General features: G+C 35.6%; 2 protein-coding genes across 2 annotated transcripts; one reads left to right on the top strand and one right to left on the bottom strand.

The window, feature by feature from the left end:
- Window positions 1-44: 44 nt before the first annotated feature.
- On the top strand, window positions 45-4,999 carry LOC143344937 (inositol polyphosphate 5-phosphatase K). The gene is made up of 9 exons (XM_076771571.1): window positions 45-943; window positions 1,132-1,248; window positions 1,313-1,390; window positions 1,475-1,622; window positions 1,690-1,865; window positions 2,165-2,392; window positions 2,461-2,614; window positions 2,698-2,887; window positions 3,813-4,999. The coding sequence occupies exons 1-9, from the start codon at window positions 918-920 to the stop codon at window positions 3,989-3,991; spliced, it is 1,296 nt and encodes a 431-aa protein (XP_076627686.1). The 5' UTR covers window positions 45-917; the 3' UTR covers window positions 3,992-4,999.
- A 2,766-nt stretch (window positions 5,000-7,765) lies between these two features.
- Window positions 7,766-12,690, bottom strand: LOC143344934 (putative G-protein coupled receptor Mth-like 1). The gene is made up of 6 exons (XM_076771565.1): window positions 12,242-12,690; window positions 10,953-11,194; window positions 10,375-10,541; window positions 9,927-10,160; window positions 9,343-9,606; window positions 7,766-8,280 (listed from the first exon to the last, which is right to left on the bottom strand). The coding sequence occupies exons 1-6, from the start codon at window positions 12,347-12,349 to the stop codon at window positions 7,793-7,795; spliced, it is 1,503 nt and encodes a 500-aa protein (XP_076627680.1). The 5' UTR covers window positions 12,350-12,690; the 3' UTR covers window positions 7,766-7,792.
- Between the last annotated feature and the right edge of the window lie 1,054 nt (window positions 12,691-13,744).

Genomic DNA, 13,744 nt, shown 5'->3' with positions numbered 1-13,744 from the left:
ACATTTCGACGTCTGGCAGACGCATTTCTAAGGTGTTTGTTTTCATATTTCTCGATAGAGGGCCATGAGAATATAACATTTCTCGCTAGTTGTTGCTTTGTCAATGTTCTGTATATAAGTATCACGAATAAGCCTTTGGGCAATGGGTTACGTGGGAATACGAAGGTGCCTATTCGGTACACCTCGTGTTCGTGTTACCTAACCCAGACCTAAACGTGTAAGCGGCAAATTCCCTATTCCGGAAGCTGCAACTCCTTCGGGGGTACATTATAAAAACTGGTTCTTCGCTCTTCACCCAGTGTGCAAAAATTGTAAGAGTCTGCACGTAACCCTTATTTTTTTGTAAATTAAACAAACGGTACAGATCCGTTTGGATCAAGCTAACGTCGTTTCAACTCTCCAAATCGAACAGGTGCAAGACTGCCACGCGAAAACGTACCTACTTGCATAAACAACTCCGTATATTTGATAGTTTCACACATTTGCGTCGTACACTACAGGTACACTTATATGTATACTTCGTCTGCGATAGTACACACATATCGGTTTGACAGCAAACGACAGGTTGCTTCTTTGACGTCACGTGGCGAAAATTAGATGGTGGGAAAGATAGAATTTCTCAACAGCTGTGTATATAATATGGTTCTTTGAATAGCTGCTCTAATGCACGGTAGAACGAAAAATCTCGCAGTTTCCGTAAAACATCTAGTCGATCGTTCACTAATAATCCTTCGATGAAAGTTTACGACCGTCAAATCATCCAGCCACGCGTTGGCGTTATAAATAATATTTTTTAACCTAAAAAATGTATTTGCAAACATTCTGCACAGTCACCGTAGTATAAACTGACCTCAAATACTAATACGCGTGAATTTTTGGTGAAATCGTTTTACTAGAAACACGACAGTGCATTAGAAATGGCGGACAAATTGAAACATCTCAGGTAAGTGAAAATATTTTTTTCCATATGTCTGTTTTAATTAATATTTTTCGAGTAATCTCGAATGAACTTAGTAATGATAAATTCAAATTTTAATGACAAACGAAAAGTATGTTTCCATTTAATGTTATTTTTAATTTTATAGTTTATAGTATGTTGTTTCATTGGTAAATATTTATTGCATGTTTTAGGATCTACTTTGTCACATGGAATGTGGCAACTAAACATCCAGAGCAAAATTTACATCAACTTGTTGATCTCACTCATAGTACTTCGTCGAGAACATTGCCAGATTTTTATTTTATTGGGTATTTATAAGATATAGCGACTTATGATTATGCGAAAAACAACCGGGCTTATAAATTATATTAGATTACAGGAAGTGAAAGCCCAGCCACAGAATATGGTATTAGAAATGTTCTTTGAAGATCCATGGACTAAATCTTTTAGGTGGGTGTATTAAACAATTTGAATTGACTATAAATCGATGATTTAATTTTTGAAAATGTTACAATTACCATAATTCTCTTATAGGGAGATATTGAAGAAATATGACTATGTAAAAATACGTTCACAGCGTTTACAAGGGCTTGTTTTAAATGGTTTTTGCTTGCGAAAGCACATAGAGCACTTAAGATTGATCGAAGCTCAGTATACAAGGACAGGGTTCAAAGGCATGTGGGTAAGAGAATATTTTAAATGTATGGTGCTTTTTATAATTTCTCTAATAAGAAACGTGTTTTTTTTAGGGTAACAAAGGAGCAGTTAGTATAAGATTAAATATATATGGTGTCAGTATGTGTATTGTAAATACGCACTTAACGCCTCACGATCATTTACTGGCAGATAGAATTATGGATTACAATACGATACTCACGAATCATAGCTTTACTTGTGCAGATACTTCGAAAATATTATACCATGAGTACGTATACATTCCTGATAAATTAATTTATCCTATACAATCATCAAAACTGTTTCTCACGAGTAAGAACTGTTTAATGCAAAATTGAACAATTGAACCGGCGAACATTAACATTTGCACTTTGCAGTTTTATGCACGTAAATGTGTAACAGTGGTATCTTACTTAAAAAAAATAATATTTTAAACTATTTAATTTAACAGTATATTTATTTTTATAATTTGAGCAGTTTCGATGATACAGTCGATCAAATTGCATTCAATAACTCGTATATATATTCGAAAAATAACTTTTTAAACAGCTATGTATTTTGGATCGGTGACTTAAATTTTCGACTGAACGGAGAGAATTTAACCGCTACAGATATCGATGTATTGGTTAAAAAGAATGAACTGAAATGCTTGCTGGAGAAAGATCAGTTGAAAATGGTAATGCAAAATGGCGATGCATTTGCCGAGTTGAACGAGAATGCTATTACATTTCCTCCGACGTACAAATACGAATTTGCTTCGCAGGAATTTGATCTCAAGTATGATAAATTTCTTACTCTGACAACATTTTTCTGACAAGTTTCTTAATTAAAAATTTGGCAAACAGGCGTAGACCTTCTTGGACTGATAGAATTTTGTACAAAGTAAATGCAGACGTTTACGATGATGTTAAGCTTAATGCTACCCAGTGTAATTACAGAAGTCATTCCAATTATATACAATCAGACCATAAACCCGTCACAGGAGAATTTGATATCATTGTAAGATACTTTTTATGGTATACCACAACATTGAAATCGACGATGATTTATTCGTTAAGCAAATGTAAATATTCGCTATATAGATTAGGCCTGGAGTGGAAGATCATGGTGTAGAGTTCCAACCTATATCAGAATGGTTCATAGACGAAGAAAATTCTGTGTCATATAAATTGTTGGGAGACGCTAGACCCTCTAGTGGTGATTGGATAGGCCTATTCCATAATGAATTTTCCAGCTTGGATGAATATATCGTCTATGAGTATGTAGGTCAAGGTAAGAATTTTTTTCAATAAGACTTTGTACACGTTTATCAAGTTGCATCTTAAATGTGTCTTAATCATTTTAACGAGCGAATAATAAAATGTGACCTAATAACACGGTAGGCCACTTTTTTTTACTGTTAGTCTATTGATTTAATGACGCAAAGGTTTTTAGTGGATTAAATCATATACCGCTTATTACAACAAACGTATACTTTAATAATCTAACTCGTAACTAATTATATCTGATAGTCGTCCGACTCCCACGGATCCATATATTCTCCATTTTCAGATTGCTTCTGTGTACTTTAGCGCAGTCTTGTAATAGGTGTCTCGGTGTGCCTATTAAGGTACAGTTATATAGGATGTACCATTCTTCCACGAGAAGAAGGCACAGCATGTCTACATCCCCACTCCTGTTGCAGTCCGCTGACTCACAGGTATTGGTCGAAAACGGTGACGAAGATCGGTAATAGCCAATCAGCGGACTGCAGCAAGAGTGAGGATGCAAACACGCTGCGCCTTCTTCTCGTGGAAGCACGCTACCTTCTGTCCTCCTTTTCCATCCAAATTGACGCATCTCGCGATCAGTCTGCGGCTACCTCCATTTTAATATATTTCCATTTCTTATTATATTTAAAATATCGAAATTCTAGATATAACCCCAAAATTCTAGCATTTCATTTACAACTCCTGCTTCATCCTAGCATCCTCTTCGCATAAGAAATGTCCCAGCAAAAGTGAGGTCTTGGTTCCCCCTTCCACCTTGGTTTTTCAAATCACTCTACATGTACCCTCTATTTTTAGTCTCTGATAGCCAGCTTCGACTTTCCCATTTTTCGTTCCGTTTCTGCTACTTTCAGCAATTTTTGTTTATTTTTCATGAGCTGTTCTCAGTAATTTTCCATGTCTTTTGGATAACAAAAGTTGTATCTTAGGTCAAACGTTACCAACTTCCTTCGAACCTAACGCGATCACGGAACGAATTTACTTCAGCGGCCTGGCACTTCGTTCACCAGGAATGTATCGTTTGGTTTACGTTGCTCAACGACAAGGGAATCTGATTGGAATTTTCGGCGTTAGTCCACCATTTCCAGGTCATCACAGACCTACTTGATGAATATAATTTAACTCCATAGTATAACCGCAAATAGATTGCTAATATGTTACTGATAGGCCGAATATACTTGCGATATCTGTGTGTGTTGTGAAATGCACGCGAGTTGATACACTTCTGTCGAGTTGCTCTAAATTATTATTCACGCTTACAGTATGGTTTGCTCTTATGTTTTTTAAAAAAAAGTACATCGAACGATTTTAATGTTCAAAATTATTACAACGTACTAGGGGAAGTAAAATAGTACATATGTATGTACTTATTTATATCATACATCAGAGGACCATAAAGAGATTAAATGCGATACTATTTTACAGTAGGACGAGTTACCATGATTGGACAAAGTGAATTACGTAAATTACGCATGAGACTTTTTAAGAATTGTAACTTCGGTTAAAGTAAGAATTATAGTCGATACTGTATCTTTCAGTAAATGACGTACATTTCCTAAAATAGTCCATTATTTTTAAACTATTGACATATTAAAATGAACGTTTTAATTTATTTATTTTGACTAATGTACGAATGAACAAACTTTTTCATGTGTATGGATTTTATAAAGCTGACAACATTCCTGAATTCTGACAGTACAATATCTACTGAAGAATACAGTAAAATTTAACGAAATAGAACAAACTCATACACGAATGTTACGTAACGATCGGTTTCTTTATGAGTGTTCGAAAGTTACATTTAGTACCTGGTTTTTCTTGTCGGGCTATTGCCCAAAGACGCTAGTGGTTAAGTTTTTCCTTTTTTTTTTTTAGAGAGAGAGTTTATTAGATAATGTTAACACGATTTTATGCACCTTGCGTATGAGGGCATTCGTAGATAAAAATTGACTGTTGGTTTAAAAACCTTCCAATTGGATTGACGGATAGTTGCGGGCGATTTGATTGTACAAATCTGCGATTATTTTATTTTTATAGTGCAATAAAAACGCAAGAAAAACGAACAAATATATATTGTGGTATAAAAGGGTATGCAAATAAAGAACAATATTTTTTATGCGTTAGACAGATTATTTTATCCCACGCCGAGGAATAACAATAAAAATGGAAACAGTTAAATATTTATAAGAAAACATTTATTCGATAAGTTAGATTTAGGCAAATAACTTAGAAGCTTTACAATAAATAACATACACTCTTTCTGTGGTGCTACAGTTACAAAAAATGGGGTACAGTATTTTTATCTATAATTGTGAAATAATTTATTAACGATATAAATAAATAATATGGAACTATTATAATATATGGCTGCTATACAAAATTAGTGTACATACCTATGGCTTTAAAATGAATGTTAATCTATTAGAGAATGAAGTTTAGTAAGATATAGAACTATACATTTAGCGTTTAAAATATTGATGAACGATATAACATTCACGCTTTAGCCATAATACTGTGGTAACGCCGTATTTTTAAAGAAAATACGATTTCTGGTAAGTTACTTTATACACGACTCGTTGAAATACGAATTTATGGGAATTATGGATGAGAAATGAGACAAGTAATAGTAAATGTTTTTAACTATCGATGTGTCATGTAGTCGCAAAGACGATCGTGATAGAAATCGTGAAAAATGTTTTAATATTATCTGCAGGAATCAAAGAATGTAAATGCTCGATGTAAGATCATAATGCAGCCTATCCTGTTTTTCGTTACGCAATCGGTATACAAACATTACAACTTGCACGTTGTAAAACAAGTTGCAAATGTTTTTATGTAACCAGATATTCCCAGGAAACATGCTATTTCCGTCCAAAAACACAAATGCCTCTACAAAGTAGTATGAATCCATTCTAACACGCAGTTTCGAGGCCAACAGTTCAGAATCAAAAATTTACAAAATTAGAACCGGGCTTTTAAATAACGATGAAGATTTCAATATTTTCTTTCGACAAACGAAATCTAAACGCGAATATAATTATGATAAATGTAAATGGCAAGGCATGCGACACTATCACAGCCAAAGTAGACATGTTAGCAATTGCTTATCACGTTCACTGCCAGATCAAAACCGCATAACATTTTGCAAAAGCAAAATTTTGATTTTTAGGCCATCGTAAGCTACATAACCTAAAATTTGTTTCGTTACTTGTTCTCGTAACGTTAAAATTCACGAATTCTAGCCAAATTTATTTTCGTCGACGTCTTAACTTGAGAATTAATTTTTCTAGCATCATAAAAATAAATACTGTCGACCATGTGTGGGTGACGTGGTAGTCAAAATGTTAAACGTCGAAGGATATACGAAGATATACAGGGTGTTCGGCCAACCCTGGGACAAAATTTTAATGGGGGATTCAAGAGGCCAAAATAAGACGAAAATCAAGAATACCAATTTGTTGATGGAGGCTTCGTTAAAAAGTTATTAACGTTTAAAGTTCGAAGGTCGCCGTTCCACAGGCGAAACTTTAAACGTTAATAACTTTTTAACGAAGCCTCAGCGAAGAAATTGGTATTCTTGATTTTCGTCTTATTTCTTAGGGGTGGCCGAACACTATATACGACGCTTATAAATTACAAATGAAGCTTTCGTCCGTAAAAAATTATTCAAATCATTTGCATCGAACGATGAGAATTTTTTTTTTTTTAAATAAATTATATTTTAAACGATATTCAGCTGGACATTAGTATCCCTGATACAATTTCGCTGTTCGAATGATAATAGTCGATGTTGGGCGTTTTGTACAATGAATTATAAATATATGTGCAATGTTTTATTTCACCGACGTGAAAATTCGATGGGGTTCGATGTTTCTTGTTCCCCATACAGTACGGAACATTGCAGGAACATATTTGATAAAATATGGCAATAACAACGTTACTATGTTTTATGTGCAAGTTATAGCAACGTTTCTGCATTATTCTAAACAATATTGCTGAGCCATTACGGGAACCGTAATATTACGAAATTACATTTCTACTTATCCATTAACAACAATTTCATTTTTGTATAAATGAAATACAAGTAGAAACTTGACAGTTCCTGTTTTCAACAATATTCTTTAAATTGTAAAGTATATAAAAAATAAAGCATACCAATAATGCTTCCTTTATACGATATATCACAGTATTGTCACTCGTTAATAGATTACTGAATATAGCATTAAAATTTTAATGGCTGATTCTAGAGGCCAAAATAAGACGAAATTAAAAAATACCAATTTTTTGATTGGGGCTTCGTTAAAAAGTTATTAACGTTTAAAGTTCTGGGGAAACATTTCTAACCTCACATTGTATTTTTGGTAAAGAATTTTTTTCTCGAAAATGCGTAGGATTGCGGGGGTATGTCTATTGACAAAAAATGATTGTTATTGATCCCTGCAACCGAAAATAATTTTTTCAGAAAAATTTGAAATATTTTAATTTTCCCTCCAAAATTTGTCTACCTATTGGATTTTTTTTCTCGAAAGTGCGTAGGATTTCGAGGGTATGTCTAATGACCAAAAATGATTGTAATTGACCCCTGCAACCGAAAATAATTTTTTCAGAATGATTTGAAATTTTTTAATATCTCTTTAACGAAGCCTCAATCAAGAAATCGATCGGCATTGCAGTATTTCTGTACTGTTCCATGCTGTATAGGAAAATGCATCGAAATTGTCGAGTATCTTTAATTCTAATTGATGTATCGCGGAGGAAGCCACACCGGGATTGTGTGTCTCTTCGAAGGAACTTTCAAGCAACTTGAGGCAGTAGATTAGCAACGATTCCTCGTCACGCGTACTATCCAGTGATGACTTGTTGGCTAGGCACCTAAGTACTCGTACCGTGAAACGATCGAGTTTGCTCTTCAAGGAATGATCGTTTGCGCGGACGCGGGATCGCCGTTCAATATGGGAAGTAGATACGACTCCATGCTCTCAGCTTCCGGTGCCGCGGTATCGACACCGCGAAGCTGTTGTATCCTGTGCCAAACGAAGTCCCTCTGCGGTCTTCGTAGCACGAAAATACCAAATATAAGAATACCTTGAAGAGCGTTCACGACGTCGAACGTCGACCAGGAGAACGCGTTTCCGGTTACGAGCCAGGATATCAGGTCCATCGTCCAGTTTATGGCGAACAAGAAGCATATTATTAAACTGACGAACGCCAATCTCGTCAGCCGCCGGAGGAACCTCCGATCCCGTCGATCAGACTCCTCGTTCCTCGCGAGGAGCCTCAAGTCAAGATCCTTTTGGTAATTCGTCAGCTTGACGAAGGTCAGAATGAAGAGGATCACGTCTCCAAGCAGCAGCAGCCCGACTGACACGTAGAAGAATGACATGGATTTCACGTCGGCTGTAGGATGAAGAAAAGAATTATTATTTGGTATATTAAAAATAGTATATCAATAGTAACTATCAATTAACTCTGGATGAGTGTGATTAACGCTTTGGAAGTCCTGATAAGAAAAGAGGAAGATATATTTAAATTTAGAAGTGAATTACATCATCTCATTACTTCTTATTGAGGAAAAGAATTAATTGCGATTATTGTTTGGTATATTAAAAATGCTATATCAATAGTAGCTATCAATTAACTCTGGATGAGTGTGATTGATGCTTTGGAAGCCCTGATAAGAAAAGAAGAAGATGTATTTAAATTTAGAAGCGAATTACATTATCTTCTCATTACTTCTTCTTGAGTACGAGTTTGCAAGTATTAGGAGCGTCATTATTTATTTTCTACCGGTTCTTCCAGAACACCTGTCGAATTGTTAACGAGTTTACGATGCAAATGAACCTAGTAGAGAAGATACGAGAGTAAAGCAAACATTACCAGACGAGGAATAGCGTATGCAGATGATATAATTTTGCATTTGAAAGAGACAATTATAAAATCATTCGAAGGATTAAAGCTTGAAGCTCATTGAAATACCTTCGCATATTTTAATTCGCACAACTCCGAGTAGCGTGATCAAATTGGAAATTACTTCGTTCTTAAATAAGTAAATCCGATGGAAAATGTAAAATAATATTATTTACATTTGTTGGTAACATATATTTTCGCATTTGAGTAGTGTTTTCCGTACTCTTGAGTTGATAATTTCTAATTCAAGATTGTTAATCGCATAAAACGAACCTTTATTTTTCTTGGAACGATTAACGAGCTTATTATTCTTTCTGACGCAACGAGCAACAAATCTTATCATCTTCCTCTTTTCAATTTTGTCCATGTAAGGAGTAGATTGAAAACCCATCGATAAAGGGAAATATATACCAAACCATTTCGTATAAAATTAAATCTTTCCATAGGCAAGAGTCGTGATCGCGTGGAGAATCGCTCCTTTTCTGGCTAACGATTCTTGGGATCAACCTGTGCATCGTTTCATCGTTCGTAAGTTCGTCAAATTCGACTTACGTTTGAACCAACAGCTCTCCTTATCAAAGTTCGACTTGACGTATGTTCCAGGTATCATCGGATCAAGGTCCATAAACATCGAGACGAGGGTAAGTATCACCGAGGGACACCAACACCATAAGGAGTACCAAAAGAACAGCGTTCTGGGCTTCATTCTCTTGTACGTTTCACGATCCACGTGGCTACGTACCAGCGACCACATCTCGATGCACATCGCGTTCAGCCAGAAGAAACAGGCGATGAAGGAAAACTGGATGACGAACGCTGAAAAAGTAAGTCGCTTTTTAATCGGTCCCAAATGAGCACCTACTTCGAAAGGAATTACTCGTTGCAACAAAGCGTGCTGTACAGGGTATAAAAATAAATCTGATTCGAAAACGAGAGTTCCAGAAGCCTCCTTTTAGACTGTTAGCCAGTTTACATTATTGAATAGAATTTACACAGAACCTTTGCTCAAAGATGTAATTATATAAATCCAACCACTAGTCTCAGTTATCATGTGTCTACTATTTAATTGATTTTCCCTATTGTGCTTTTTTGAATCGTCTTCTTGCAGAGATCTAAACTTTTGGAGTGATTCTCACCTATGCTGGTGCACGCTTGGCTCGACAATTGCGAATTTCCTAGTTGCGTTACCGCCAGCATAATAAAAGCCAGCGCCAAGCATCCACAGTAACGGCACAGCGCTCTTCCGTAGACGTCCCTTAATTTTGGTGTGATGGAATACGCCGCGATAGTGAGGATTAAAAATGGCACGGATATTAAGAGGCCGCAGGCGTAGATCGTGAATCGCGACGACGCGGTGACTACTATGCGGTCTGAAACAATTCAAGTTAATAGAAATGTTAGTAACGCAGGGTAATACTTTTAATATTAGAATTTACTTTTTTATTTTATTGCGTTGAGGAAAACTAATTTCAAAATTGATTTACAATAGAAAAGTTATTCGAAACTAAATGTTTTCAATCAGCAATCGTGAGGGGTGGGGCCACGAGGCAACAAATGTTTGGGAAACACTTTTAGTATGCTTACCTTCTGATAAGCATAACACAGTCTTGAGTCCCATTTCCGGTATGATTTCCATGCAATAACCAACGCCTGGATTCAACATGAACGGCTCCATACGCGGCATGAATACAGATCCGTTTAACAGTAAATAATTTTTTTCGTATTGGCTTATCTCCGGTTCCAAGATGAGCCTGTGACAAGCGTTTAATTATAATTGTCGTACAATCTTTTTGTCTTCTTGCGTGGGATATTTCGCGTAGAAATAATGTATATCTGCGTCAGATTTATATAACGGAACCTTGCGACTAATTGCAAGAATATATACATATATATACAAAAGAATAATCATTTTTGGTCAATAGACATAAAAAAATTCAAGTATGTGGACAAATTTGCCGTTCTACAGACAGAGCTTTGAACGTTAATAACTTTTTAACGAAGCCCCGATCAACAAATTAGTATTCTTGATTTTTGTCTTATTTTGGCCTCTAGAATCTCCCATTAAAATTTTTCCCAGGGGTGGCCGAACATTTTGGTTTTTGTATACTCGACAAACTTAAAAATTTAACGCGATCGACAAAGTTAATGTTTGAAATTATTACCTTTTATAGTTGCAAGGATCTCCAATGATCGCAACGAATTCGCTGTGCCGATCACCGGGAATTTGGAAGCCGCTTGCATTGAACTTGCTGAAGAGAGGCGAGAAAGTTTGGTTGATCGCTGAATCGAAAGGGACGCAGGCCAATTTGTGGGTTTCATTTATCACGAGCATCTGACCCTCCGCGCAACACTTCCCAACCACTGGTAAATCTTTGTATTCGTCCGGTATCACCGTCTCATTTTGCTACGGAACCAAGGTAAACGAGTATTTATACAAATTTTATTCTCAAATAAAAAATAACAATGTTAGATCCGCTGGTAAACTAGCATTTAACCACGATTTTAAATTTCTTTGTTCGTCCAAATATTGATTTAATAAATTCTATTTTGTATTCGTACTTCTGAGAAAAATTTTGATGGGGGATTCTAGAGGCCAAAATAAGACGAAAATCAAAAATACCAATTTGTTGATCGAGGCTTCGTTAAAAAGTTATTAACGTTTAAAGTTCAAAGCACGCAGCTGTTCGAAGGTCGCCGTTCCACAGGCGGAACTTTAAACGTTAATAACTTTTTAACGAAGGCTCGATCAACAAATTGGTATTCTTGATTTTCGTCTTATTTTGGCCTCTAGAATCTCCTATTAAAATTTTTCCCAGGAGTAGCAGAACACCCTATATATACATAAATAAATAGGAAGATAATCATATAGAATGCAAGCTATTGTTTGGAATTTGTTGACCAGTGCAATCATTAGTCAATAGAGTTGCGTACTATCAGAATTTTAGTAGGTGATAATTGTTAAACGAATGGACACATTTATCACGATAGCCATTTGCATCAAATAGTGCTAACACGAAGAAATACAAATCGAGAATTTTTCAATCTCTTGTGAGTCACGTATTTAGAACCAGAAGTAAGTCGGAAGCCTAAAAATAATTTTGTAAACATACAAATGTCTATATTTATCGCGCATTACAGGAACGTACACGTAATTATATCTTTCTTGCTTGGATATAAATGTTTAAATTCGATCGATGTACGTAAACTAGAATTAACAGTCACTATTTTTCTCGATAATGTAAAGCTTTGACTAAGGTGTTTAGAAATAACTTTTTATGGGTCGTAAAAATAAAATAAAAAGAAGATTCATTTGTTTTCGTTGTTTCAACGTACGCTGAAAGCCTTGCAAGGGTTTATTCAAAATTTAACATTGCTAAAATACAATTAATGTAAAAATAGATTCTAGGAGGTATTAGAATTATTTGTCGTAATCATTTTTTTTTATACTTACCAAAGGAATCGAATGCATAGTTGTTTCGTTGTTTTGGGCGATGGAAATCGCCAGGTTGCAGAGAAGAATGTACAGCAACATTAAAAGCTTTTCAGTGTTTCCAGACATCTTTCCTCGAAATCTTTTTATAGTATCGGCAAAAACTGTTGTAAAATTTTTTTTTTTTTATAACGTATTCGAAATCTTTGCAGAAACTGATTCCTTCGGGTTGTCGAGTCACCTCGTCGGTATCGCCTCGATAACGATCGTTCTATAAAGTCCAGCTTGCGTTTTATCGTTACCGATTTTCAAGTATCATGTGTCAACAACCGCGGTGCAATCGAACGTTTGGATTGTTCGAGCCGCCAGCGTCATCTTGTATCGTTCGCGATAATCTTTGTGAATTTATCTCGTTTCGTTAATGTCTACCGCTTCGATTCGATCAGAGTTTATATTTTAAACGCGTATTTTCGACTTCGTTTCTTGAACCGCCAACGAGCTTCCCCGACGTTCCTTCTCGGCGATTCCACGTATTTATAGAGATATTTCCTTGAAACTGAGAGCTCTATCAGCTTCGCTGATTATTTCTCCGCTATCTATTAAATGCCGAACGATGCGTAAGATAATAGAAATTTGTTAGTCGAGCCTGAGCACGGATAAGGAGAACACGTTCCCCCACTTTTTCCTGTCGCGTTATCGTCTCGAAGAGGCAACAACGAGAATGTCTTCCGAACGTAACCTGCAACATACGATAATTGCGTTAACTAATTAATCCGTTGCGCTACGCGATCCTCGACAATTATTAAATCCGGTATTCATTGTCATCCGATATATATTTTTGTTCACGGCAACAAAGTCACTTGAGACATAACCTCTCTATCAATGGACGAAAGTAATAGAATGTCTAACCCAGACCTAACATCGAACAACGATCTTTGGCAACGCAAGAGAAATATTACAAATTCATAAACTTTAATGGGGGATTCTAGAGGCCAAAATAAGACGAAAATCAAGAATACCAATTCATTGATGGAGGCTTCGTTAAAAAGGTATTAACGTTGAAATTTCTGCCAGTAATGAATTTTTTTCTCGAAAATGCGCAGGATTTCGAGGATATGTGTAATGACCAAAAATGATTGTACTTGACCCCCGCAACCGAAAATATTTTTTTTAGAACGATTTGAAATTTTTTAATTTTGTCGAAAAATTTCTCATCTTCTCGAATTTTTTTTTCGAAAATGCGCAGGATTTCGAGGGTATGTCTATTCACCAAAAATGATTGTAATTGACCCCCGCAACTGAAAATAATTTTTCCAGAACGATTTGAAATTTTTGAATTTAATTGTTAATAACTTTTTAACGAAGCCTCCATCAACGAATTGGTATTCTTGATTTTCGTCTTATTTTGGCCTCTAGAATCTCCTCTTTAAATAAATTATTAGATATCTAATGTGGAAAATTGATTAATTTAGAAATTATCATTTTTATTCCGAATTCCCATTCACGCGACACATTGTGCAACGA

This window comes from Colletes latitarsis, chromosome 8 (genome assembly GCF_051014445.1).
Source record: "Colletes latitarsis isolate SP2378_abdomen chromosome 8, iyColLati1, whole genome shotgun sequence".
Classification (NCBI taxonomy): domain Eukaryota; kingdom Metazoa; phylum Arthropoda; class Insecta; order Hymenoptera; family Colletidae; genus Colletes; species Colletes latitarsis.
Note: the sequence above shows the minus strand (reverse complement) of the source record. Positions and strands in the feature narration are given on the sequence as shown.